The following is a 25,558-nucleotide window of genomic DNA, read 5'->3' as shown; positions in this document are numbered from 1 at the left end:
AATAACGTCTGGTCCACTAAACTGAGGCAACGGGCAGGTATTTTGGAGGTCTCGGCGGTCAGAGAAGTAACGTGAGGCGAGTCCATTTAAAGATATAAAGCCAAATGAAATCATTTTCGAAAGAACTACAAAATACACAGGAAGTCAGTGAAGGGAGGACAGCATTGGAGTTATGCGCTCCCTCCTATAAGCTCTATGACCCTAACCTCAACTTTAACCCCAAGCAGCAGCATTTTGGACCAATTGACGAATGACAGTACAATGAAAACAGCAGGGGGCCCCAAATTGAACCCTGTGGAACACCGCAGAGCAACCAAGGCTAAAAAAAAAAGTTCTGCTTACCCAGTAGGAACGAAACCACAATAGACCACTACCACTAATGCCCACCTGGTATTGAAAATAAGCCCACAGAATGCTGGATTCTTCCGTATGTATTGAACGCTGCAATCAGGTCCAACAAAACAAGACACCCAGTCTCCAGTGTCATTAAACAGGAGGAAGCTTGATCCATTTCAACTTCAGCTTGTGCAAAACTGCTTGCGTGCCCTTTCATGCTTAAACACTTGACATTTAAACATGATCGCTGATGGTCTTGCGGTACACTCGCCTGACTTCAGTACAGCCAGTCACTTAGCGAGAGTGAGAATGTGAGTGTGAACTGTCATGTGATTCTAAACTGCATGTACCCTGAGAATGACTGGCAACCAGCCCAGGGCGTAGTCGCACCTTTGGCCAGAGTCATCCGAGAAACAGGATAAGTGGTATATAAAAATTTGCAAATGGATGGATTTCAACAGTCACAATAAGTTGTATTTCTTATCCAATGTTTTTCATCACTTTTCTTCTTGAATGTGGAGTCGATTCTTTAGATGCAAACTGTGCTGAAGTCGTATGATCTTTAGTAATAAGAACACTTTCAATGTGATGAAGTGGTACGAAATGGATAACGACCCACGGCAAGGACCATCCTGAAGAAAAGGGGAAACCCACAGACTCATGATCATAATTAAGAGAATCATTTAATTGATGAAGTAAAAATGAAAATTAGGGGAGGAGGGGCTTCAATAAAATAAAAATGCTACTGATAAAGCATAATTTCTGATATCATTCTCATGTCTGATCAGGTGTGCTTAATGTTGTGGCTGCATCCATGTACTGTATAACGCCGGCTGATTCAGAGGAACACTGAAGAGTCAATGAATTCTAATGTGAATGAGGCACCGTTGACTACTTTTACAGCCGTGCTCGCTGTGGATGTGCCGCTTGACGCTAACGCCAATGGACAACGTGAGCAATTTCAACATTCATGCGTTGTCCAGCCCGGCCAGTGTGGATTTTGCTGTAATAAAAACAAAGTGACAGCACTGGGCGGGAGAACCAGAGATTGTCACTTTCAAATCCAGATCATCCACAGTACATAAAGGATGTTTTGTTTTTATGGTGCATGAGCAGAGGTGGAAAAAATTATGAGACCTGGCTTAGGTGCAACACTTGCAATTGTTCCAAGTTAGGAAACACCGGAATCATCTTGCATATGCTTAGTTTTGTCCTGAGACCATATGAGGAAGAAGAAGCCAGAGAGCAGAAAAAATTGTGAGGGAAAAGCGTTTTTATGTAAGAACTTTTTTGTGTCAAATTATTTTTGTGATTACATAGCCTATTTTGTAATTAAACTCCTTAAACACATATCTTGTTGATTAAGAGTCCATCTACATTTCAATGAGATTGTTTGTGGGATGGGAATGTTTTAACTTTTAGCTCTTCCCCAATTTCGCTCATCGCAAATGTGTCTTGGGTAAATTGTAACAATTTACGACGAGCTAACTTTGGCTTGATTGCATCAAGACAAATTCTATATATTTGGAAAGCAATTGGCCATACAATCCAGCCACATTTGAGGAACACGAGTTTGCACCTTGACAAATAACTGCTCATCCAGGTCCAGTCCGACCAAGCGACCAACCAAGCTTGTTAAGTCTTTGACCCGTGCAGCAACCCACTTGACTAGTTTGCAAAGTCGTTTGAACACCCTAGGTCAAAAGAGTTAGAGACACACAAAAAAAATAAAAATAAAAATAATGTCCACATGCTCCCCTACTCACACTCTGTGCTTAAAATAAGTAGACATACGCATTGCTGTGTAAAAAAAAAAAAAAATCAATCAATAAATATAAAAAAGACTCAATACGAACTTCAACATTGCAGTATTGGATAATGCAAGCAAAATGGCCTTTTTTTTTTTTAATTACCTGGAAAAAAGTTTTTTAGACCGACTATTGTGCACCTGATCGTGTCGATGAAGCTTGTCGTTGCTGAATATTAGTTTTAACTCTGTATGATTTACTTAGAAAGTAAAGCTGCGTAATAAACTCCAACTGGAGAATAAACGTCACATTGTCCAGAATTTGCTCTCTCACAAGAAAAAACAAAAAATGGTAGCCAGTGGAAGTGATTAAACATAGTCAGAAGTGGAGTTTTAAACATATTTTTCAATTCAATTAATTCTGCGCAGATTTAAGTAAACGACAGCTGATGAAGAAGATATGTTGTATGAAATATAACTGAAACCTTTCACATCTCAAAGCTCACATACAAAGAAAAATCAACCAGAAACCAAGTATTTCTACTTTGCTACTTTCCATAACTATGCATGAGTGTGTTTATGTGGAAGAGTTGTGACCTTCACAATCTTTGAGGAGGCCCTCGCACCCTATGCGCCAAAGACGCCTTTGGTCAGTGTTAATTACCGCTGACTGCCACACTGTCCTCCAGGAGGCCGTCAGGCAGGTGGGTCCGTGTGAGGAAGAAGCTGAATACCTGTCGGGCACTGATTACGTAAGACGCTCCTATAACAAGAGAGAGAGAGAGAGCGAGAGAGAGAGAGAGAGCGACTTTGGGAAAAAGAGGCTTTGTGGCAAAATGATCACACACGGTGAAAGTGGCTGACAGATGCAACCGCGGCGCAAGGCGACTTGATTAGACCTGTGCACTCAGGCACGCACAAGCCAGCATCACTTTTGTCCAGCCTCCTGCGGTAGGAGAGCGTTGATGAGCCAAGACTGGAGGTTGATGACAGGGAGGGCACAGCGAGCCTGATTCAGCCAGCCTCACGGGTCATGCGGGTTGAGTGCGTGAGCGTGCATGTGTGTGAGTTCATTAGTCACATTGTGTGACTCATTTGGCTCACACCTCTCATCACGGGTCCTCTTTTGCACGCACAAATAAAAAAAAACAACTCAAAACCCCCAAACAACACAAATGTCGCAGTACTCTAAATGTTACATTTTCAATATTTAAATGAGCAAATTGGATTCATGTTAAATGTCGATGATGAAATCCAAAAGTAGATGAATGTGCCCTGATGTCATGACATCTGTTATCCTCGGGCTAATGCAGTTAGACCTCACAACAATGCTCCATCACAACAAACCACATTAGGCCAAAGGTAATTGTGTTTGCTTGGTTTAAGTCTGCTATGAGGAGGAAGGGGAGGCCTCCACTTTGGGCTAGGGCGCCGCTGGTAGAGGGTGTGGTAGAGGTGGGGGTGGCGGGGGGGGGATATCTCGCACCAAAATAGGCTTGTTTAACTCTAAGCTCTGGCTCCATCTTATCGAGTTAGGAGGCTGCTCCCGCAACTCACACGGCCTCCTGATGGATCCGAGTCGTGATGGCGAGAGGCAGCGTGACGGACGTTCTGACAAGAATCAGAGACGGCGAGCTGGCTAAATGCGTGTCATGTCATTTTCCCGGAGAGGTCCAGTCTCTGGTCCGCAACCGTAAACAAGGTGGGCTGATTTAATCGCGCTGCCATTCGCATTATGGTAAAATGGACATTTGGAATATGAGCGGGGACGTGAAAGGGAAGTAAATGTCACATTTGAATATAGGAAATGACAAGGTGTCTTGAAAAAATGAACTTTTATTGTCCAGTCGAAAAAGATAGAATGTCATCGATTGAGTACACATTTGCATTCAGAGCACAACACAAATAAATAGAAATCTTCAGCAGGTGAGCCATAACAGTAGCAGTACTTAACGAGCACAGATCTACTGTACGTCTTATACGAAAGGCGGTTCAACCCAGGTGAGCATCCTTTTTTGGTTATTCAGAGCGGGGTAGCAGAAAGTAGGTCACATGGGGTAGAACTGCGAGGCGGCCTCAGATGACTGGATCTCCACCTGAGCCATCTTGAATTGAGTGCACTGCAGCCACTTGCGTAGCGCGAAGGGCGGCGCTCCCGGCGTCTGACCTTGCAGACACTGGTGGTTTACGCGGTTCTGGATGGCCTGGAGACGCAGCTGCAGACCTGCCGACAGGTGCTGATGCAGGATGGGAAGGAGGGAAGTTCATGATTAAAATGGTCTTGACACTTTTCTTGGATGTTTTATAGTTAGATGTGATTTACGTGGTTTACCTTAAGGTTGGATTGTATCATGGGGAGCCACATTGGAATAAGCTAAGAGGGAAAATAAAAGAGGGAGAATTGTTGTTGTTACTTCTTCTTAAAGGGGTCATCTACTTGCTCGGCATGATTCGGGTATTAGCAGGATAAAGTGAACCCCCGTTCATCACACCCGCATTTTTTTTTCAGAATAGTTTTACCCAGAGATTCACCATGACCGATACTCGTATCAATGCCGATACGGTACTTGACACGGATATCACTTTACCAGCCTGACATGTTGTAATCCTGCCCCGGTGGAGTCGGAGTCATGTCAGCTATGTGAAGATGATTTAAGTTAAACATGGAAATGCTCTGAAAAATGGATGATGAACTCTGGATGGAAATGGAGGCCACCGCCCCGTGAGTTGCGGCACAAGCATCAATGTAGTCGTGCCAAACCAGCCGCACTGCTGTAACGAAACCGTGTCGGGGGATACCAGGCTGGATAGGCGACGTGTTGCATCACGGAAAGTCGGGTAAAGCAAAGTAAGCAAGGGTGCGTTAAAGAGCATCACAACAGTTCTTCATTTTCACTTCATACTTGTGTTATAACAAAAAACAATTTGAAGCGGAAAAATGGCTTTGATTGAAAAGATGTGATTGCATTGAATCAAACCAAATTGTTCCACTTTAAAATATATTGCGATACGTATGAAACCGTCCTTCATTGGAGAGCTATATCTTTAAAGTTAATGTTAATTGAATCAAATCATATTCCCAAAGAATCGAACCGAATTGACTCGTTGTTAAAGGCTACATTTAAGTAAGATGTGTGGTGAGCAAGGGAAACAAGCAGTTGGGTATTAAATTCACGAGTTGCTACCTTCAAAAGATCTGAAATTACTAAAAAATATTTTTTTTTTGTTGTTTTCAGTAATATTGTAAGACGTAATGGCATGGCAACGTATCTGTATTTGGGATCGGCGACTTCTTAAATGTAGTTGGTCTGAAAAAAAGTGCCACAGGTGCATCCCTTGTTTTACTTTTACCGCATGCTTTAAATACATTTATACAGATTAAAATACAATATTTGTTGTGTGTGTGTGGGGGGGGTTAATTTTTTATACTCTCTTTATAATGTAATTTTTTTTTCCCGTAATTCCTTAATTCCTTGAGGATAAAATTCAGTCATATACATGAATTGAGTGATCTGTGAATATAATGTGATGCAAATAAGGATTGATTCTTGAAGTGTAAAAGTAAAAGTGGCTCATTTTTTGCAAACCTTGACAAAGATAGTTGAGTTGCACTCCTGCAGCGCTTCCATCAGGCTAATAACATGAAGACACACCATCTCGACCATCTGAAAGAAGAATGAAAAAAAAAAAAAAAAAGGTCATCATTATTAGAGGACTCTTCATCGGTCATATTTTCCACACTTTAAGAGGACATTTTGCACTTGATAGCCAGTGAAAGGGGGAGGCAAAGCACTCACCACCTTATTGTGCGCCATGAGCTGCAGAATGCTGGGTGTCACACGACTCCAAAACTCCAGGCCTGTGAGAATGGCGCCGGAGGAAAATTCTGTCTGGTTCTGGTTCTGCAAAGTGGGAGCGGCGGCCGCCTGCTCACAGTAGATGGTCCACAGCTGGGCAAACATGAAGGCGTGGAACAAAGAGCACATGTGCAGCACGGACGTCTGCGAATGGACACAAACGAGAGGTTGTGAAAAAAGCGACTCGTGAATAAAAAGCAGATCAGCGGCTGCAGATTTTCGTGCCACACCTTAGACTGCTCAGGAAAGCCAATGAGGATGACAATAAGATGGTCAGCGATGTGGGAGCCAGCATCCAGAGGGATGGGCATACAGGAAGTGGAGCCCTGATGCAGGGCGCAATGTGTGAGGGCGCCCAGGAGAAGCCATGACAGCTGACGCACGTGGGAGACGCATTCGATGAATTCCTTTGGACTGCACAGGAAACATGACATTCATGACGGCATTCTCTAAATGCTATTTTATCCCCACTATTTTCAATATTTGATGACACTCCAGGCAGCATTCATCTGTTCAATGTGACACAGGCATGGAAACAGGAGTTCAGAATATTTAGAGCGAGTTAATCCCCAAAAAGGGTTTGAAATTGCCAGCAATTGGCATCAAAGGACTGCTTTTGTCTAAATGCTCGTCAACTCACTTCAAATTGTTTGCTTGGCACCAATCATGCTTATGTGTGAGCAGCACCGTGTATTAGTGGTTTGCACATCTGCTTCGCAGTTCTGAGGTTTGGGGTTTAAATCTTGGCTTCCTGTGGTGAGTTTTCTTCCACACATGCTTGTGCGGGTTTACTTCGGGGACCAAAGACTTCTTACGTTAATTGAACATTCTGAACGTGAATGAGAATCCAAAATAAAATACAAAATACTTACTGGCTTTTTGTTTAATCTCAAGAAATACGACATATAAACTAAAACTAAAACTAAGAAAAGCTAAACTAAAATGTTTTTATAAAAAATAAATAAATAAATAAATACCACTACTACTAAAAAAAACAGCTCTATAAACAAATAAAAAAATAACAGAATTACAAAAAAAAAGCACAACAAAAGTCAAACAAAATAAAGTGAGTCTCACCCTTGTTGCATGGTGGAGGGCGGATGGTAAAGCCACGGAAGATAACGGACCACGGCTTTGTTGTCACGGTGATTGCCTTTGCTGATCTCCATGGCGGCCACTTGCGCCAAGCCCACTTTAAGGTTCCCTCCGAAAGTGTCCTCGTGCAGCGGCTGGCAGCAAGCCTTCATGTGACTCTAAATGACACGTTTGAAAGAGGGCACAGTAACTTCTGCCAACAATTGTGGAACAAGGTGCTCTTGTGATGCAAAAATAAGACTCACCTTGAGTTTGGTTAGCGTGTGCATGTCTGCAATAAAGTCCAGGAGCTCACTTATGTATTGTCGCATGCATTCCATTGCTGCTGTTGTGCACTGTTAAGGCACAGATTTTATTTTTAGGTCGCCTTTACGCCAGCTGCTGATGCTAATAAGGTTCTTAGTAAAATCTTACCCCGGGCAATGTAGCGATCATGTGCTTTTGGATGATGGTGGATTCTGCTAGCCGTGTACCGATATCTGCACAAATGAACTGGCAGAAAAAAAAAAAAAAAAAACACAGTGCAGTAAGTTTGAACATGCACCTCAGTGTGATACTCTTATTTTTTGCTGTGCTTTTTACCTGGACCAGCAGTAACAAGTTTGTGTCAGGCAGCGGGGATTTGAACTTGAGCGCTTGAAGCAGCTCCAGCACCACAATGCGCGACATGTAGAACTTATCTCGCTCCTGGATGTGAGGAGATAAAAGAAGGGAGTAAATGTACTGATGCAGCAAGACTGCCTTTTTCTATTATCGCTCTCCCTTACTCATGCTGCGAGGAGAGCATAAACTCACGAGGCTGAATAGAGGGGGAAGGACAGGCGGCGAGAGGATGGGAGGGAGCCAGAGAATAGACAGACAATAGTGAAGCTGAGGAGTAGATTTAGGCCAGTCCAGATTTCTCCTCCCTGAGTCCCAGGCAGCTCAGATGAGGCTGTCAGGCTGCCTTCTCCTTCCCCGAGGACAGGCTGCTCTCTTTGTTCATCCCTTCCACACAAAGCCCAGCTGCCTGTTTACAAACCACACTGTCATCTCCTGGCTTCCACTTTTGCCTCCCTTTCTCTGTGCCATCATGTTTGCTTATGTTGGCCGCATGCTCCCAAGGAATGCTAAGCCACTCCGGATGTGTCTCACGCCCCGGATGGGATGTGAAAAATGAGACCATAACTTGTAATAAATTATTTATTATTAATTAATAATCGGCAGTTTGTTTAGCTTGTTTGCAATTTTGCCTCAAAGCTCTCAGGATTTTGATTCGTTGCACGTTGTCCCGTCCTTGTGTGAGTTTTCCGCATTTGCAAAACACACATATTTAGGAGCACTGATGACTCACAATTGTCCATAACGTGAGTGTGAATGTCAGTTTGTCCGTATGTGTCATGTCATCGGCTAGCAAGCTAGGATAGGCTGCAGCTCACCCTAATGAGGGCAAGCGCTGGCGAAAATGCATGAATGGATCTAAATAAATAGAAATGTAAAGCAGCTGGTTCCATACGTTGTTGATGCACTTTTGACGTGGCAAATTTTGACCTCTGTGTCCGACTACGAAGGAACTTCTTGTGCACAGCACTCTTCGGTTCACCCAACGAGTTTGTCAAAAGCATTTAAGTCTGACATCCAGTTAGAGACGAAACAAAAAGTCATCATTTCTTTAATTAGCCTATTAATACGAGGCAACTATTTTGATACGCCCGCTGCGTTTACTTTCTATATCTGGTGTGTATGTGTGGCTTGTGCACGGCCACACTTGAACTCTCTAAATTAAAATTTAATGGAGCATGTCACCTTCAGTAAACAGAAACCCGCGGGCGCACTCGCAGGAGCATTCTCTGATGCATACAATGCCAAACTTAAGTCGAAAAAAAAAAGCTTGACTTCAAAACCTGACCTCCAAAGACAGGCAAGATGGGTTGAGAAACCTTCCCAGAAATCGCTTTTTTATAAAAAAATTTTTTAAAAAAAACGTGAGGAAAAGCAGCTCAGATAATGGATGGATGCGTAAGACAGGTTCTAAGAGTAATTGTAGATAGTGGCTCGGGGTTTTGCAAAGCGGATACTGTACAGTGAGGAATTGAAGAGCGTGTAGAAAATCAATACTGCAGGAGACATAAAGCATGCTGTGTTGACAGTGGCGGAGGATTGAGGATCCTCGGGGCCAAACGGTGCGGACGAGCCTGGCTGCATCTCTGTACCTCAGAAAGCCGCCACCGGACCCTTGGCACTACAGCAAAGCAAATTAATCATGTTAATCAATACTGGCTAATTGCCTACTTAATCATGTGCGACGCATGGCCACATTTCTGGTTGTCTGGGGAGTCGGGGAAGTAGTGCAGCACCAAAAGAATGATGAGCGAAAGCCCTGCGAAACAACGCAACTCAACAATTTCAGCAGCGCTAATTTGTTGAAATGATGCTATCCGGTTTCAGAAAAGCAGCAGGAACACAAACACGGCATCAGTTGTTTTTCTGTGCTTCGAGAGTCACAGACACCAATGACTCAGATTGTTCCAGTAATAATAAGTCAATAAAAATGAAGGCTTCTGTTTTGAGAGGTGATTCTCTAAAGAAAACTGCATATGTTTTACCGGGTTTGTAAAGTGGGTTACATGTAAATGCAAGATGTGGACTGTACCTTATTGAACGCTTTGTAACAAAGTCCACACAGCTCCACTAAGTAGGAAAGGCTGAAGATGCCGTACTGGATGACAAAGCTCAGCAGCTTGGAGAAAGGCTCCAGAAGGCTCTGCGGGACACAGGAGGTTAGAAGTTAAAGGCCAGGATTTGTATAAATTAGCTTTCCCCAAAATCTTCTCTGGGCTTACCCGAGTTGCATTTGTGGTTGGAATTTTCAGAAGGCAAATGATAATCCTCAAGCTGGAATCCATGGGGCACTGAGGCACAGACAGATTGAAAAAGATTTAACGAGAAGTCTTTTCCAAGTACAAAAGTTCATGCAACTATTTAATCATAACATTGGATCAAATTCACGTGGGGATAAAATGATTAGTGACACTTGAATTTGACCTGTGAGGTCAAAAGCGGCAGAGTCAAGTCAATTACAATCTTTGGACTCAGTCCTATTGAATCTGACAAGGGCACTGCTCCATGCTTTCTCCCGAGCCATAATCACATCAAAGCATATCAGGCGCGGGCTAAGTGAGCAGTGGCGTCGATGGCTACCTTCAGAGGAAGCACAGAGGGGAGTTTAGTGAGGAAGGTCTGAAACTGGTTGCAGATGGTGGTCCACAGGTTGCTTGGGGAGTCCATGGGGAGGGCCTCCATGAAGGTAGCAATGTTGTCCAGGCAGTGCAGCATCGTGCCTCCTGCCGGCAGACTCTTCTTGTTGTTCAACCCCTGGAGGGCACGGCACACAGGCATAAAGCACAACTGCGTTATATAATGGCATTCTATAAGCGGGGCGGGGTTATTTCCATTTAACTGATCATTCAGTTCTGATCAATCACAACGCTCAGGACTGCAGCGGCGGATTCAGGACACCAAAGCACAGATTATTGCTCGCACGGGTCGCGCGCCTCACTGGGCTTTTATCTGTGTCATTTATTTAGCTCAGCAATAACAATCAACTGGTGCAGTTGTGCAGGGTAATAAGGCAGGTTCTCTTGAATACCCTGAGGAATTGTGCTTCTAAATGGGCTTATGCTGCCTCCATGGAACCAAAGAGGCCTCCGTTGCTTTGACAAGAGCTCCTTCTGCTGGTTAGAAGGCGAATGAGGAGAGCGCTCACCTCCAGCAGCATATTGAGTGCAGCAACGGAACTCAGCTCATTGAAATCGATTAGCGAGGAGGCAAGCGTCCGAAGAAAACTTCCATCTGCAGAGAAAAAGTGACAAATGCATCATATAGTTTTTTTTCTTCCTGTAGGGTTCGGATTTCATTGAAAGTGTGAGGAGCTGACCCTTAATGTTGCTTTGGAAGAGTTGTGGCAAGATGCCATTTGGCGCCAGCTGGTGGAACATACAACGGAGGAACTGCTTGGCCACACCGGCGACATTCCCTGGGATCAACATGCTGCAAAGCAGGGAGAAGGGTTGTGTTGGCCACATGAATGATTAAACTCATCATCTATAAGAAAATGGGGCTATCGCTGCATGGCAGTGTGTCGACTTCATGTCAAACCTCTCAGCTTGTCCAGAGAAATTAGCACTGGAAGCCAGCCTGAAAGAAGTCAGAGCAGTGGATAAGGCTCCAGGAATGAATCATGCATGCGTGCTGAGGGTTAGTTACGAAACTGGTGAGTGGATGTAGGTTGCAGGGAGGGGGAGCTGCTCTACCTGCCCACAGACTGCATGATGTCCAGGAGCATCGGAGCAGCCAGATCAGGGCTGAGGTGGATGAACATGGAAAGCACCACCACCGCTAGGCCCAGGGTCTCTTCGTCGTATTCTTCCAGCACAGCCGCACAGTCCCGACACCTAAAGCGTCACATTCAAGGTCCTTCAGTCAAACTCACGCTTCTTCATCAGATGACTCAAAGCTCTTTATTGATGTTACACATTTTTTCTCTCCCTCTGCCTTCCAGTGAGTGCGCCGGCCGTTAAGTATCAGTGCTAACCACAGAATTTGAAAGCAATTTAAATATCCATGCATCCATTTTTTTTTTTATCACGCTTGTCCTCATTAGAGTCACGAGTGAATTGAATCTTATCTCAGCTGACTTTTTCTGAGAGGCTTAGTACATCCTGGGTTGGTGACCAGTCCATTGCAGGATACAATTTAGATGGAACATCCAAAATCACATTTACCTCACAGTTTTAGATGGTTAAATGTCATCAGGTCACATATTTTACCTTTGTTCTGCTTACATGTTCTGTTTTATGTGTATAAAAATGTGTTAGTTCTATTTTCAAAAAGTTTGAATTTACTGTCGCCCACTGTAATACACTTTGCGCAAAATGGTAAAGATAAAAGTGCCTAACAATAAAGATGTAAACAGTTCATTTTATTTAACGCAAATTCCTGCATATCTCAGGAATAACACCATTTATCTTGTTGTCTGCTATCATGTGAAAGCAAAACGGCTTAACATTAAAGACTGCTTGAGTGGAAAGAATTGCCAAAGCAACAAAATAAGGAACTTTGACGGCACGAACACGCAATTTCATTGATTTTCATGGAAAAGGCATAGTAAAGCAATTCATCATATATAAATCAAATAAATAATTACATAAATAAATAAATAAATAAATGATACATTTTATCATTAAAAATAAAAAAATATTACTTAAGATCTATTTTTATTCTTAGAAACTATTTGAACTTCCAATAATTAAAATGATCATATCAGTAAAATTAATTGATTTTCAAAATAAAATTCAATGTTGTATGTGGTATTCATCAGATTATATGAAAATGACCCAAACACTCTACATAAACTTTCTCCACGGGAAAACTACACCTACGTTATTCATTTTGAGCGGATTTGGCTGCTATACAGTAAAGACAGCTGAAAATGAATTCATTCACCTGTCAGACATTAAGGTCGGCTGCTCATCAATGAATTCTTCAGGGGCAGGGACAAACATGCTAACTGTGCTTGGTGCCGAGAGCAGACTGGTCTTTGTTGGACCTGCATAAAAAGAAAAAAACATTTATTAGAACCAAACGGACGTTATTGGAGTTATTGCGGTTGATGCAATGAATGAATGAATGAATGACGACCTGTGTCCCAGGTGCTGATGTTGTGCGGTGCGCTGGACTGATGCTCCAGCTGCCTCTTCATCAGTTGGCTCATGGTCAGTGCGCCCAGAGAACCTCGCTTCACCTGACGGTACTGAGCTGAAGATCATACACACACAAATACACCCGGGTTCACATTGCTGTCAAAGTATCCATGCAGGCAGATAGTGTGTGTGGTGATATAGAAAACTGATGTTTCAAGGACGATGAAAGAGATGGTGAATCCAAATCATCATGTAATAACACCATCTAGCCACCGCATATCCACTCTGGTTATGACTGCCAAGCTATTTTTGTTTCTAAATAAAAGTAAGACGTGTTTTCGAATCCCACCGGATATTGAAGAGCGGTGGCTTGTTTCGGGCAGTGCCGCTTCAAGTGTTGGCGCTGAGGAAGATTCTCGCGGCTTTTCCAAGGTCGACAGAGCTTGGTGATCTGCACGGCGACACAAACTCTTTGTGAGCATTGTTGGGTTAGTTCCTCCACGAACTCAAATGGACTTGTTTTGATTTTTCATTTCAAAATGGATACAAATTTGTGCTAGCATCAGTTTTCTATAACGCTAGGCTAGGTCAGATCTTAGTGGACTTACTTAGGATGAAAACCACAGAATATTGTTCGGGTTTGGATCAGTTTCTAACAGCTAATCATCCATTTATCCGTCTGATACCACTTATCGTCATTTTGGTTCACAGAGCTGAATATTTTGCCAGCTGACTTTACGCGAGAAGCATGCTAACCGCTGGCTATGTGGAACACTTTTTAATGTAAATGATTGACAAAAAGGTGATGCCACAATACTAAAACAGTTTTTGTACGGTTCTAACTCACCTGACTCCGTGGCCTGCTCGTTGCCAAGCTTATCAAACGTGTTGAATGAGATGTCCAGGTACTCCCTCTGTATGGCGCTCACAGCGATCTTCCTCTGCTTCCGCTGTCGAGGAACAATCTGAATTTTAAATTCTGCCTCGTCATTGTCATCGCCGTCGAGTGGTTTGAGTTCTCCGTCTGCTTCATCGACCATGTCGTCATCGTCCTCATCATCGCCGTACTCTTCCTCGTCGTTGCTTCTCTCCGGTGAGGACAGAGGTTCGGCTTTGTCTTCCGGGATGTCCAAGAAGATCGTCCTGCCAGATGGGCTCGAGCCCTTGGCCTCCTCTAGTGTCCCGAACGCCTCGTCCAGTGAGGTGTCTGGCACATGGGGTGTCTTCCTCAGCAGATCTCTTTTCTGCTTCAGAGTCATGATGGGGCTCTCATGACAGATGTTCTCGAGTCGCTCAGGGAGTTCCAGAGAACTAGAAGGAGTCAATTTCTTTTCCAGAAGCGCTTCTCCGGTCAGGAGGTCTGTGATCTTTTTGTCACTGGAGCAGTCCTCTACGCTGACCTGCACCACGGGGGACAGCCGCAATGTGTTACTACTTGCGGGGGAAGCCAGTACTTTTGGACTTCCGTTGAATTTCGAGCCCGTAATGGTGTTGAGGTCAAAGTCCTCGTCACTCTCAACGATCCTGAGCGGAGGTAAGGGTTCAAAGACTAAGGAGTCGCTGTCAGACATGGAGAGTAGGGAGTGTTTCTCCGGTATGGAGGTGCAGTCGGAGGAGAGATCAATGAGGTCTTGGTCCTCCTTTCCCGCAGAGCCATGATCCGGCTTGTCCTCAAAGGTCTCCATGCAGCTGAGGCGGACCTCGGGGATGACAGGTTTGGAGATGTCGGACTGCCCGCCTCGAGAGCCCCGCCTGTCCACAGCATCGCTGCCCTCCACTCGAACCCAAGAGCCATCGGACGATCCTTTGCCATGACGCCTGCTGTGGGCGGCGCCCGATGAAGGTTGGACAGGGGGCGCCTGTAAGTCGCAGCGGTCGATGCAGGATTTGCGGCGATGCTCGTCGAGGTTGAAGAGGATAGAGTCAGTATTGGAGATGTCCAGAGACTTCTGCTTGTTCATGGCCTGCAGACGCTTCTTTCTGGTGCTCTCTTCCCTCACGCAGTGGAGGATACTGTCCTGAAGTGCACTGGCTTCCCGGTACTCGGACAGCTCAATTTCACCTGATGTGGGTTATGAGCAAAGATAAGACATCATGAAACAAAATACTACATGTCATCAGGGAGTGAAAATGTTTCGAGTCTTACTTTTCTTTGCATTCAGCTCAACTGGTTGGTATTTGACAGACTTGCTACCACCAATTCTCTTCAGACGGGCAAAGAAGGTTTGTGACTCCTTGTTAGCGGCCCCGGTGGGAGTGTCATGAACATCTGACTCATCAAATACACTATCCTCTTCTGAAACAGAGTGAAGAAATGGAGAATGAAAACCAAACAATTTAAAAGCTGTTATCTAAATGTTTTTTTTAGGGATTTTCAGGGTTTTCCATCTTCTACTTGTTACTCTTAAAGGGATACTTTACTAATTTTGCAATTTACAGCGGTAAAAACGTATTAATACATCACGCGTTGAGGGATCAGGTAACAACCAATCACAGCTGAGCGTGTGGACATTAGGTGCAATTGCTAAATGTTTGTGAGCCTTAGAGGGGTTGCAATCTTCATGACTTTGTAAAAAATAGAAGTCTGAATTTAATTTTGAGGACCTACACTCAAGAGTATCTATTAAGGTCTGCATTCAAGACGAACATTTTCACCTTTTTCCTTTTCACTGTAACGACTTATGTTGGAGTTGTCACTGTAGAGGGGACCAGCGGTGGCGTGGGGACGGCAGCTGTGATACTGGGCGTTCAGGGTGTTGATTGTAATGTAGATCAGATGCAGGACAACTTTACTTCCATCCATTTCTCTGTAAGGATACTGAAAAATGACACTCAATTAGAAACACCTACACCACCAAACAGTGATGGGAAGAAGAGACATACACTAGTGCTTGTTACTGTACTTAGTAGTCTATTCTTCAGGTATCATATTGTCCCCCCAAAAAAATTGCTTCGGTTTGCAACTTTAACGGATGATGACAAAGTGTAAAAAAAAGATGTGAATAGAGAGTCAACTGCATAAATGATAACGGCAACAGCTCTGGAGAAGATATTGCCCATCCATAGTCTTATTTAAGAGACTTTTTTTATGTTGTCGGCTTAAAGAATGATTTATGGATAATGTACTAAGAAATATGAGCTTCTGGCATTAAAAAACAATAATTCTGCCTGACCCGATAAAAACCCAAACGGAAAAATTGTCTGAGTATGCATTTTTTGCTTGTCACTTCACAAAGTTAGGGAAGCTATGCGAACACGTTCTTTTGATAGTGTGCACGTTGATTTATTTTTTTCTTCTCAGTACGACTAGCACTAAGCAAGTTATTCGACAGAAAAAGTACAGACAAGGGTTGTGAAAAGTTATCAAAACATTGTATTTAACTGTCAGCAAACACTGATTTGGACTTTTTACAATAGTATTCAGGCACATTTCAGAGTCTGTACTAACACAGTACATTTATTTCTCAAGAAGTTGAATCAGTACTTCTACTTTAACCAGAGTGATCTTCCACAAGTATTAATTTTAACTAACCATGTTCATATTATTGGAACCGCAGCAGTGATTTTATGTACTATATACTGTATATTTTTTTTCATTTGAAATTTGCATTGAAAGGTACTACTTCCGGTTTAAGCCATGTGCTTTTATTTTGAATGTAAAGCGTTCTGTGTAATACAGTTCACACGTAAGGTAACTTAACGAAGAGTACGGCCAAGAGTTTCATATTGCTCCTCACATAAACGGACTTTTCTTTTACTAGCAGCCGCTTCGAAGAGGCAACAGGTGTGTAAATGATGTTTCTATGTATTTTGTGTTTGTAAATATTGACTTTTGAATGTGAAATATGTTAGCTAATTGTTTACGTGTGTTTTGAAATGTGTTTCAACTCTTACGGTGATTAGGTTTGAAGGTTACACGGTTATGGATAAATGTTGCTCAAAAAATAAACTGCAAAATCATCAGTAAAGTCTTATCCTTGTTCGGAGGGCATGCTACATTAATACTTGTACTTAAGTACCGAGAGAACTAAATTTGCCTCCTCGGCAATCGATTGACTACTGCCCTGAAATTGAGTGGCTAGAAATGTTATAAGGTTTACCTTATACAGAATGACTAGCAGGGCTTTGAGCCACATCTGTCTGATGTGAGGCCTCAGCGCCCAAAGTGAGCATCTGGGTGGCTGCTGGAAATAGTGTCTTAGCTGAGGACACGTGCAGTACTTCAAGACCTGAACCACCAGGGGGAGCAGCTGCTTCCCTAAACTGATGTTATAGTCCATGACCTGAGAGACATGACATTGAACGCTTCAGCCTAGATGGCACACATTATTAGAACCATAAAAGAGCAGAGGCACGGACACACACATTAATAAGAGGTCTTTTATAATAAAAGTCGGTCACCTGTGCAATACCAGCAATGAAGGCATTAAAGCATGTCGATGTGCGCATCTTCTGAGGTGCAATCATGAAGCAGCCCTCCTGCTGGTCGTAACCCAGCAACACATACAGGTGACGCTTCACTGTGTTGAAGGCCTTGGCGCTGCCAATGTCGGCCTCGGCACTGCTCTTGTCTTTGGCCATGAATTTCATGAGTACCATGATGAGCTGGTGAACAGTCTGGTGGTCTATGCCCGCGTCCTCTGGGAGCAGGTCTCTGATGATGCTGTCGTCTTCAGGAGACAGCATCTGGCCTGCATGAGAGACTGAGGCGTCAGGGTTTCGATGTTGGAGCAAAGGATAGGGTTGGGTAAGGGGCAGAGGGGCTAATGTACTGTCAAAGGATCTCTCGTCCTCGGTTTGGTGAGGTAAATACTAGGACAAAATTGCTGGTACCTTTCTGTTATAGAAATAAAATTAATATTAAAAGAAAGAAAGGAAAAACAACATAAGACTCATAATAAATACAAATGTAAAGAAAATTAACCAATGAAAATCCGATAGCGCTTTTAAATTGTGTTCCAACAGAATTATTTAAAAAAAAAAACGAGCAAACACATGAAACAGGCCAGGATAAGAAAAAAAAAATGACTTACTGGTAATTAACTTGATTTTTGTTGTGCAACCATTTGAGGCAATTGCTAAAATAAATAATAAATGTTTTTTTGTAACTTTTAATTAGACTTCTGAAGCTCTCAGCAAGTATTTTTGCCCACTCTTCATGAGCAAAGTGTTCCATTTGTCTCAGGTTTGGACGGTGCTTCCGTCACATGCCATGTTTCAGCTCGTTCCACAAAATTTCAACTAGGATTTAGGTCAGGGCTCATAATGGGTTCATTTCACAAAAGCCCATTGATATATGCAGTGGGCCATTCAAGGATGTTTTAAGTTGTATGTTTTGGGTCATTTTTCTCTAGAAATACTTTACTTGTCTTGAGATTTCTTCCTCTCTCTTTCATTAAAAGAAGGATAATACAAGAATAATTTTTTTCATGAGAGTATTATGCAGTTCAATGCTGGTATCGGGTGTCCCATGTCACAATTTGGTCAATTTAGCATTTTGTCACAAATCTACAATAATGGTAAATCCAGACGTGTTGATGTTATTTTTGATGTATTTTATTTATTTATTTATTTTACAAATTATTTCGCAATCTAAAGTGTGGAAGAGGGCTTGCTCTATTTGATGATGCAATATTAACGGTTGAAGAAACGTGCCATTTTGGGAAGTTCCTGAAAAGTGATGACTGTGGAAGTACACGGGCTCCACCAAACGGCAACGATATGCAAAATGGTTGCAGAATCTGAATGGTAAGTTTGGTAAACAAAATACATTTAAAATGTTGTCTTTCTTTTGCAAAAGAATGTCGCGAACAACTACGTATTTGAAATATTGAATATTTCAATGTCTTATCCTTACCCGCCAAGCTTTTTATTCAACGTAACGTGCATATCATTATAGAGGAGTAAAGTAGGTGTTTCACATTTGGAAATTTTATTTACCTGGTAGGACTTTCTCGATCATATCACCGAGTGTGGGAGCGGAGTGCTCTTGCCTGGTAAGCCTTAGAGCTACAAACCAAACATGAAGACAGTTTAGAGGAGTGACAGGAAATGGTACCACAAGCCACACGTCTTGGTACACACAAGCATGTTCAGAACAGAAGTCCCCAACCTTTTTCGTGCCATGGAGAGGTTTCACATAAAGCAATATTTTTGATGGACTGGCATAAAAACAAATAAAAGCTCATTAGTAAACAAAAAAGTAACCGTTTCTGTAGTTTATTTGACTATAGTTTTTGTGATTAGTTGAAGCTTGTTTCCCTTCAACGAGGCGTGTTGGGGTATTGGATAATGATACTTATTCACTAGTCTACTATTAGTGGTCCACTAGTCTACTCTAATTTTGTTTTGGTCGCCATAATTGCAAAAAATTCCACATCACATAAATAAATGACAGCATGGTGTTCAATGTTTGTTGACAGCTCTGAAAGTTTCATTGCCTCATTTGCAAGCCTGTTGCCACATATTACGCAAAGTGGGCTTGGTGCATAAAAATCACTTACGATAAACCTGTATAGGGAAACTGAACTCTCCAAATTTTGATGCAAGACTATGTTGCCAACATTAGTAAAAACATGGTTTTCTGATTAATATTGAGTTTGCAGATTAAGAATTAATTAGAATAATTAATCAACATAAGGGGAGGCGCAATGTTGGACAAAATCATTATCAGTTGCATGTCAAAAGTGACGTGACGTCATCAAAACTACAGTATCGCATTACGTGTGTGTCGAGTGGCAGTTTGTTGAGAGACGGATTGAATCATTCGTTCCTGTAGACACCATGGCCTTTTGAAATTACTTATTTTGGTCTCAATTTTTACATCTCGAAAGCCTGGCATTTGAACAGGGGTGTGTAGACTTTTTAAAAATCAGGAGATGTTATGCTTAAGAAAGGCAAACAACAATCTTCAAAAAAATAGTGAACTTTGCGCAGATAGGATTTCAAAATAAAAAAAAATTGCTTCACCTCCTAAACAAAGAAAATGAGTGGTGGTACATGGGGCGTTCAAGAAGGACTTCAGCGCTGAAGAATTGCGTCAGCATGCACGAGATGTGGGAGCGCAGACTAAATGAAAATGTCGCAGGATACATTTGAGCGTAGAGGACAAAGTGGCCAATCCGCACTACTCACATAGTCGGTTGCTCAGTGACTCGGGAAGTGAGAATGCCCGCTTGGACTCTGACGGGCCGCCCTTCACGCTGTCACGGAGGGAACGCACACTCTTCTGGCGGTTTCTGGCAAAGCGTGCCCGGCGTATTTTCCACATTGCTGCATCGCTGAGGTTTGCCACGTTGGTTCGCACTGCAGTGATAGCTTTCAAAAGAAAGGTTAGGATTGTAATTTAGAACACAAATGGAATGTGATGTGACTGCCACAAGTAAAACAATGTTTTGGCGACTTTAACTCAAGCGTACTTGTAGGAAACGGAAACTCCTTGTTACAGTCCAGGTGCAACTGAGCCTCCAGCGACAATGTTTCAAAGCGGTTGACGAAGAACTCCCAGCTGAGTGCAGGGACGTCTTTCTTCAGGAAATGAAGCAGGAGTAGTTTGCTGAGGATGACGGGTCGATCCCTCACAACTGTGTCAAACTGAAAATCCAGGCAGAGGCACAAGCCCTGCATAGCAACACAAAAGCACAAGACAGCACCAATAAGTGCAGGGACACAAATGTTGTATAAATGTAAAACCTAATTAATTCAAGGTGAAGTGGCCTTTTCATTTTCATTTTTCTGCATGCAGCCCTTGGAAGAACAACTTCTGGCACCTATCTTATCGTGTCTTCAGTATAAAGAAAGTTTACTGTTGTGAGGTTGAAGGACTGTATGAGGTGTTCACCTGCAGCGCTGGCCTCTTGATGGTGTCCAGCAGCAATCTGGCTCGGGTGGCCACTGCCGGATTGACGTCCTCCACCGACGCCAGGAAACAGCAGAAGGCGTGCGCCAAAGAGTACTTGAGCAGATGGTTCTTAGTCACCGCGCCAATGTCGAGGAAGCGGCACAGCACTGCAACCTTTTCCACTATGAGAATATCATGAACAGAACAATAATACAATTTGTATGTATGTTAGGGACCATGACAAGGGAATGGGAGCCTATACCAACTGACTGAAAGAAGGAAGCCAGGATTGACTGACTGACGGTTGTACGGCACCCAATAGACAGCTTGCCAGACAAACTCAAGGCAATTAAAGACAAGCCATTCACACATTTAAGAACAATAAAGAGTTATAACCCAAGATGTATGCCTTAGGTTAAGACTCTGACTTGACTAACACAATGTATTCGGTCAATGAATGCAGGAGTAAACCGGTTAACAGGAGAAAAAATTCACATGCACAGGAAGGACATGTAAAATCCACACAAGGAAAGATGAAACTGAACCTTTAACCTAACACTAGGCAATCATGCCAATGAAAATAAGCGTATTTTATAGTATCATTAATTTTAATTTCAATTTACTGCTTTAAAAGTCTTTTTTATTGAATAATTGCTATTATATGTTATACTCTATGTAAACTACATTTGTACAGCTGTTGTGAAATGCGCTATAAAAATAAAGTTGTCTTGTATAAGCACAATATTCGATGGCTTTGCTTTAACTCCTGCAGTACACAAGAATGAACACTGGGTGTCAGTGCAGGCACAGTAACATTTGCATGGCCTGTTGGTAATGACACACTCGAGGAAACATGATCACTGAGTCGCTAGTATTTATTACAACAAAAGAAGATTAGTTAGGCTTTGGAAAGAATCTCATTAATTTTGACATTCATTTTACACGTAGGCATATAATTAACCACTAGGCTGACAACATTGGCCAAGAGATGAATTTGTTTACAAGGCTACAAGGACGAATAAATCAACATGAGCCTGTATTACCTGTCCATCGGTGGACATATCCCTGATTTTCGCAAGGTCAACTTGCAACCAAACAGAAGGTGGTTAAAAAAAAATCACATCAAGCCGTCAATTCCTATTTGCCGGGTATTCGAGCTGCACTGTAACCATGACAACAAGGGAGGAGATGTGGGCAGTGGTTTAGGTTATATAAAGGGAAGGGGGTCTTGTTCGGATGGTTCACTCGTACACTCACAAATCACAAGATTGGGAAGTTAGGGTCATTATGAGGACCGGTCTTTTTATGTCTATGTGCAAGAACATCAGATAGACTTATACATCTAATCTAATGAACTTCACAACAAGAGCTGCGTCCATTTTCGGTACAGCGAATTCTAATTTTGGGGTGTGGGTCAAATATAGACTACTTCAGCTGGGTTGGGGGTGACAGGCAGGGTAAACTGGTCGCCAATCGCAGGGCACTTACAGACAAACCACCAATCACACTCACATTCGCACCCTTGGCGAAGGATATTTTAGAATTTTCTAATTGAGTTATGAATATATGCTGCTGGCTGTTGTTTATGAATGTGTGCTTGATTTGTAGTGTTATGAAACAAAATAATAAGCGGTACTGCACTTCTTTAGGTTACTTTATTTAACTTTATGAGTAGTATATATTATTTTAACATGTGAATTTTCAGAAGGAGCAGCATCGTACCAAGATATTTTACTACAGCTCAAACACTGGCTCTTAGTAAATTGTGCAGGTTTAGAATATTTAAAAGTAACAATTTTGCTCCCCCTCCCCCATTTCTCTTTTCTGAATTAACTCAAAAGGCAGAGGTGGAGAAAAAAGATGACACATCATTTCACCTGCTTCAAATCGTATTTTCCAGTCTTTGCTGTTGAAGTTTGTGTTGATGAGGTTCCAGAAGATGTCTGCCCCGTGGGACAGAGAGAGGGCGTGGAGGAGCTGAGGCACCGCCAGAGAAGCCAGCTGGCAAAACTCGGACTTCAACATCGCCCACAAACTGCAACACAAATAGAAATAGGTGACATTTAGCATTCTTACCTAGACAACAAGTTCAGGCGGTGGCATTTAAGCCGCACATACCTTGGGATGAGCATTTTTTCCTGGATGTAGGCCAGAAACTGGGGGTGATCCTTGCGGGCGAAATACAAACACTCGCCATGCAAACACAAGATCCTCAGACAGTTCAGCATGTTAAACAAAATGTCGGGCTCTTCAAATTTGGACATTTCCTGAAATGAACAAAAACAACAACGTATGCCACCAAACCACAAATTCTTCAAGGTAATATTTTCTATGTGTGTTAAATTTTACCTGCAGGATGGTGTATATTAGTTTCAAAGACACAGGAAGTTGCTGGTAGGAGAATCTCTTATCTGAGTTGTTTTTCATAGCTGCAAGGAAAAAGAATATCTGAATTTATTTCCTCCTACAAATTGGACGTTTATGTAATTTTTAAAATAATCAAGCTGTTCAAAACTAACAAAAACATGTCATATCAACCCATTGATGAGTTTACGCATGACATCATTGATTTTGCTGTTCATCTTTGAATGACTTATGTTGCTATCCGGCACAGTGCAGGGTTGTTTTTTTTTTTTTGTTTTTTTTTTTATAAAACACACTACACCATATACATATTTCCAGTAGGCAAGGCTGAATGTGGGCCTTCCTCAGATCCACCTGTCACCACTTCGGGGGCATAGAGACTTCAGCTATTGTTTATTTAGCCTCATGTGATGTTATTTTCGTGCACAGTTTGTCCCGTGACAGGATGCTGGATGGGGATGACACTTACGTGCAGTATCAGGAGAGTGGTTGTTGGGGTTGTCAGTGTGCGCTGCGATCGGGTTGTCTTCTTCCTTGCTTCGGTTCTCCGCTCCGAGGGAGAAATCTGACTGAGGAAGCAATAATGTTTCCTCTAAACTATCTGTCGGTTCCTGCAGAGAAAATCAGTCACGTTTCCCCATCAGGACAGAAGATGAGTTGTGGTGGTTTGGGACACAGCACGCTATTTAAAAGCTTTAGTTGCTAACACACAGCGCTCATTAACATTCAGTGGAATGAAAATGCACGCTGCGTCTCACCACCAGGCGTATCTCTTCCCGGGGGGTCAGTCTCTCCAAAAGCTCACAGCCCAGCTGGTAACACAGGATGCTGGATTGGCAAAGGCTGCACTCCAGGGCCTTCTCATCCTTCCGGCAGGTGTGCGAGCCCCCCCACGGGGCTTGGAAGACATTGTTGATGATCCCTACAATATCTTTCCCCAGGCTGGTGTCTAAACCGAGCATCACGCCGTCATCTTGCAGCTCCATCTGGGACAGCGGGCGGGGAGATGACCGTCAAAAACACAGAATAGGAAGTGGAGCACGACGCATAAATCTCAAGATCCCACCTGTGAGCATTGTTGTCATTTCTTTGTCGTACTTGTCACGACGTTAGTGACAACTATATATGGAGCTAATTACACCTCTACATTTAAGAAGGTCACCTGTTTTAGGATGAGGTCAAACATGAGGATGAAACAGCCCAGGTTCATGTCGTCGTCATCGCAATCTAAATCCAAGGCACAATGGCCAGTGGCGTGGCCCAGGTTTTTAAACGGACTACAGCGTAGAGGACTGCGGAATGGGCTCCTGAAAGGACTTGGGAACGGGCTGAGGGTATTGTGCTGCCCACGGCGGCCCGGATCTGACACCACACTCACCTACGGAGACAGAACCATAATCATTCATCATCAGTCATTATACAATAATGGAGTCACATTCCGCCTTCAGCGCATTCAAATTGATCCTGATATATTATTATTTGCATTTTATTACATATGTGCCTTTTTTTTTATGCTTATTATAAAGCATTGGTGAGCCGTCAGGGCCAGCAAGGACTTCTTAGTGCCTGCGTTGCCGTGTCAATATGATTAGGATCTGCCCATGGCCTTCAGAATCAGTTGTGCTAATTTAAAGTACAGTTTGAAGTGATTAAAAAAAAAAACACCTGTCATATATATCAAAACTGTCTGTATGACGTGCCAGTAGAATATTATTTAAATGATCCTTTGGAAGATTATGTTATTTCCGAATTTATTACAGAATGTCTAAATTAACCAATCAGAGATCGTAGAAACAGAAGACATGACCGAGGGATGCGTCAGTCATTTGCTCACACGCACCGCCGTTCAGAGTTTCATGGTGACACACAAAGGCTCTCACAAAGGAGACTATAGTGTCTTGGCAGGTTATTTAACTCTGCATGGTTAGCAACAAAAAAATCAAAAGCAGGAATTGTAAAGATCTCTCTTCATGTCATGGTATATAAAGGTCATGTTTTTGGCACGGGCGGCTGGAAATATGGCTGCAAGCACTGGCGCAGACGTGACAGTTGATTGCCTCTCTTATGTTTTAATCGAAATATTATTTTATATATATAATATTATATATATAATATTATATATATATATATATATATAATATTATATATATAATATTTTATATATATATATATATATATATATATATATATATATATATATATATATATATATATATATATATATATATATATATATAATATAAAAATACAACATAAAATCTGTCCCATTTCGATTTTGGCAATACTCCATCTTTAAAAAGTCTTGTTCGCGATGCAGCTTTCGCTGTGCATATGCATGTTCGTGAGCTAGAGGGCATTTCTTTGGGCAATATGTGAGAAGGGGGAGGGAGGAGTGAAGTGTGGCGACATTCAAATCTTGCTAATAGCTGCAAGACTGCATACTGCAGCTTTAAGTACATTATATTAGCACTGGAACTGTTTCTTTAACCAATCAAATTTCAAAATAGTATTTTTCCATCCTGTGACAGGGTGCTCAGAGCACGTCAAATTCAACTAGCAAAGCACCACTCGTACACTTTAATACAATTAATAACCAGCATCTCTCGTGTGTATGATGTATGAGATCTAATTATGAGTG

At 42.4% G+C, this 25,558-nt stretch overlaps 1 protein-coding gene across 5 annotated transcripts in view; it reads right to left on the bottom strand.

Moving 5' to 3' along the window:
* Nucleotides 1–3,901: 3,901 nt before the first annotated feature.
* The window catches only part of unc79 (unc-79 homolog, NALCN channel complex subunit), a 42,352-nt gene continuing 20,695 nt past the window's right edge, over nucleotides 3,902–25,558 (bottom strand). For 3 of the 5 annotated variants that reach the window (XM_088318105.1, XM_088318129.1, XM_088318134.1), the window contains exons 18-51: nucleotides 24,083–24,298; nucleotides 23,679–23,906; nucleotides 23,390–23,531; nucleotides 22,906–22,985; nucleotides 22,675–22,823; nucleotides 22,434–22,591; nucleotides 20,557–20,738; nucleotides 20,135–20,336; nucleotides 19,851–20,033; nucleotides 18,657–18,725; nucleotides 17,118–17,407; nucleotides 16,817–16,999; nucleotides 15,372–15,534; nucleotides 14,863–15,012; nucleotides 13,564–14,778; nucleotides 13,066–13,167; nucleotides 12,715–12,831; nucleotides 12,520–12,622; nucleotides 11,328–11,468; nucleotides 11,173–11,211; nucleotides 10,952–11,064; nucleotides 10,781–10,866; nucleotides 10,216–10,389; nucleotides 9,858–9,926; nucleotides 9,668–9,778; nucleotides 7,618–7,722; nucleotides 7,450–7,527; nucleotides 7,281–7,370; nucleotides 7,018–7,193; nucleotides 6,171–6,354; nucleotides 5,881–6,084; nucleotides 5,671–5,748; nucleotides 4,416–4,457; nucleotides 3,902–4,320 (exon numbers count right to left, since the gene is read on the bottom strand). In XM_088318105.1, the coding sequence (XP_088174231.1) occupies nucleotides 4,132–4,320; nucleotides 4,416–4,457; nucleotides 5,671–5,748; nucleotides 5,881–6,084; nucleotides 6,171–6,354; nucleotides 7,018–7,193; nucleotides 7,281–7,370; nucleotides 7,450–7,527; nucleotides 7,618–7,722; nucleotides 9,668–9,778; nucleotides 9,858–9,926; nucleotides 10,216–10,389; nucleotides 10,781–10,866; nucleotides 10,952–11,064; nucleotides 11,173–11,211; nucleotides 11,328–11,468; nucleotides 12,520–12,622; nucleotides 12,715–12,831; nucleotides 13,066–13,167; nucleotides 13,564–14,778; nucleotides 14,863–15,012; nucleotides 15,372–15,534; nucleotides 16,817–16,999; nucleotides 17,118–17,407; nucleotides 18,657–18,725; nucleotides 19,851–20,033; nucleotides 20,135–20,336; nucleotides 20,557–20,738; nucleotides 22,434–22,591; nucleotides 22,675–22,823; nucleotides 22,906–22,985; nucleotides 23,390–23,531; nucleotides 23,679–23,906; nucleotides 24,083–24,298 (5,811 nt within the window). In that variant the 3' untranslated portion in view covers nucleotides 3,902–4,131. The remainder of the gene's footprint in view (nucleotides 4,321–4,415; nucleotides 4,458–5,670; nucleotides 5,749–5,880; nucleotides 6,085–6,170; nucleotides 6,355–7,017; nucleotides 7,194–7,280; nucleotides 7,371–7,449; nucleotides 7,528–7,617; nucleotides 7,723–9,667; nucleotides 9,779–9,857; nucleotides 9,927–10,215; nucleotides 10,390–10,780; nucleotides 10,867–10,951; nucleotides 11,065–11,172; nucleotides 11,212–11,327; nucleotides 11,469–12,519; nucleotides 12,623–12,714; nucleotides 12,832–13,065; nucleotides 13,168–13,563; nucleotides 14,779–14,862; nucleotides 15,013–15,371; nucleotides 15,535–16,816; nucleotides 17,000–17,117; nucleotides 17,408–18,656; nucleotides 18,726–19,850; nucleotides 20,034–20,134; nucleotides 20,337–20,556; nucleotides 20,739–22,433; nucleotides 22,592–22,674; nucleotides 22,824–22,905; nucleotides 22,986–23,389; nucleotides 23,532–23,678; nucleotides 23,907–24,082; nucleotides 24,299–25,558) is intronic. The other 2 variants (XM_088318113.1, XM_088318120.1) reach the window with 2 other exon arrangements.

Source organism: Idiotropiscis lumnitzeri, chromosome 1 (assembly GCF_059441095.1).
Source record: "Idiotropiscis lumnitzeri isolate Australia: NSW breed Sydney's pygmy pipehorse chromosome 1, RoL_Ilum_1.0, whole genome shotgun sequence".
In the NCBI taxonomy this organism is placed as follows: domain Eukaryota; kingdom Metazoa; phylum Chordata; class Actinopteri; order Syngnathiformes; family Syngnathidae; genus Idiotropiscis; species Idiotropiscis lumnitzeri.
Note: the sequence above shows the minus strand (reverse complement) of the source record. Positions and strands in the feature narration are given on the sequence as shown.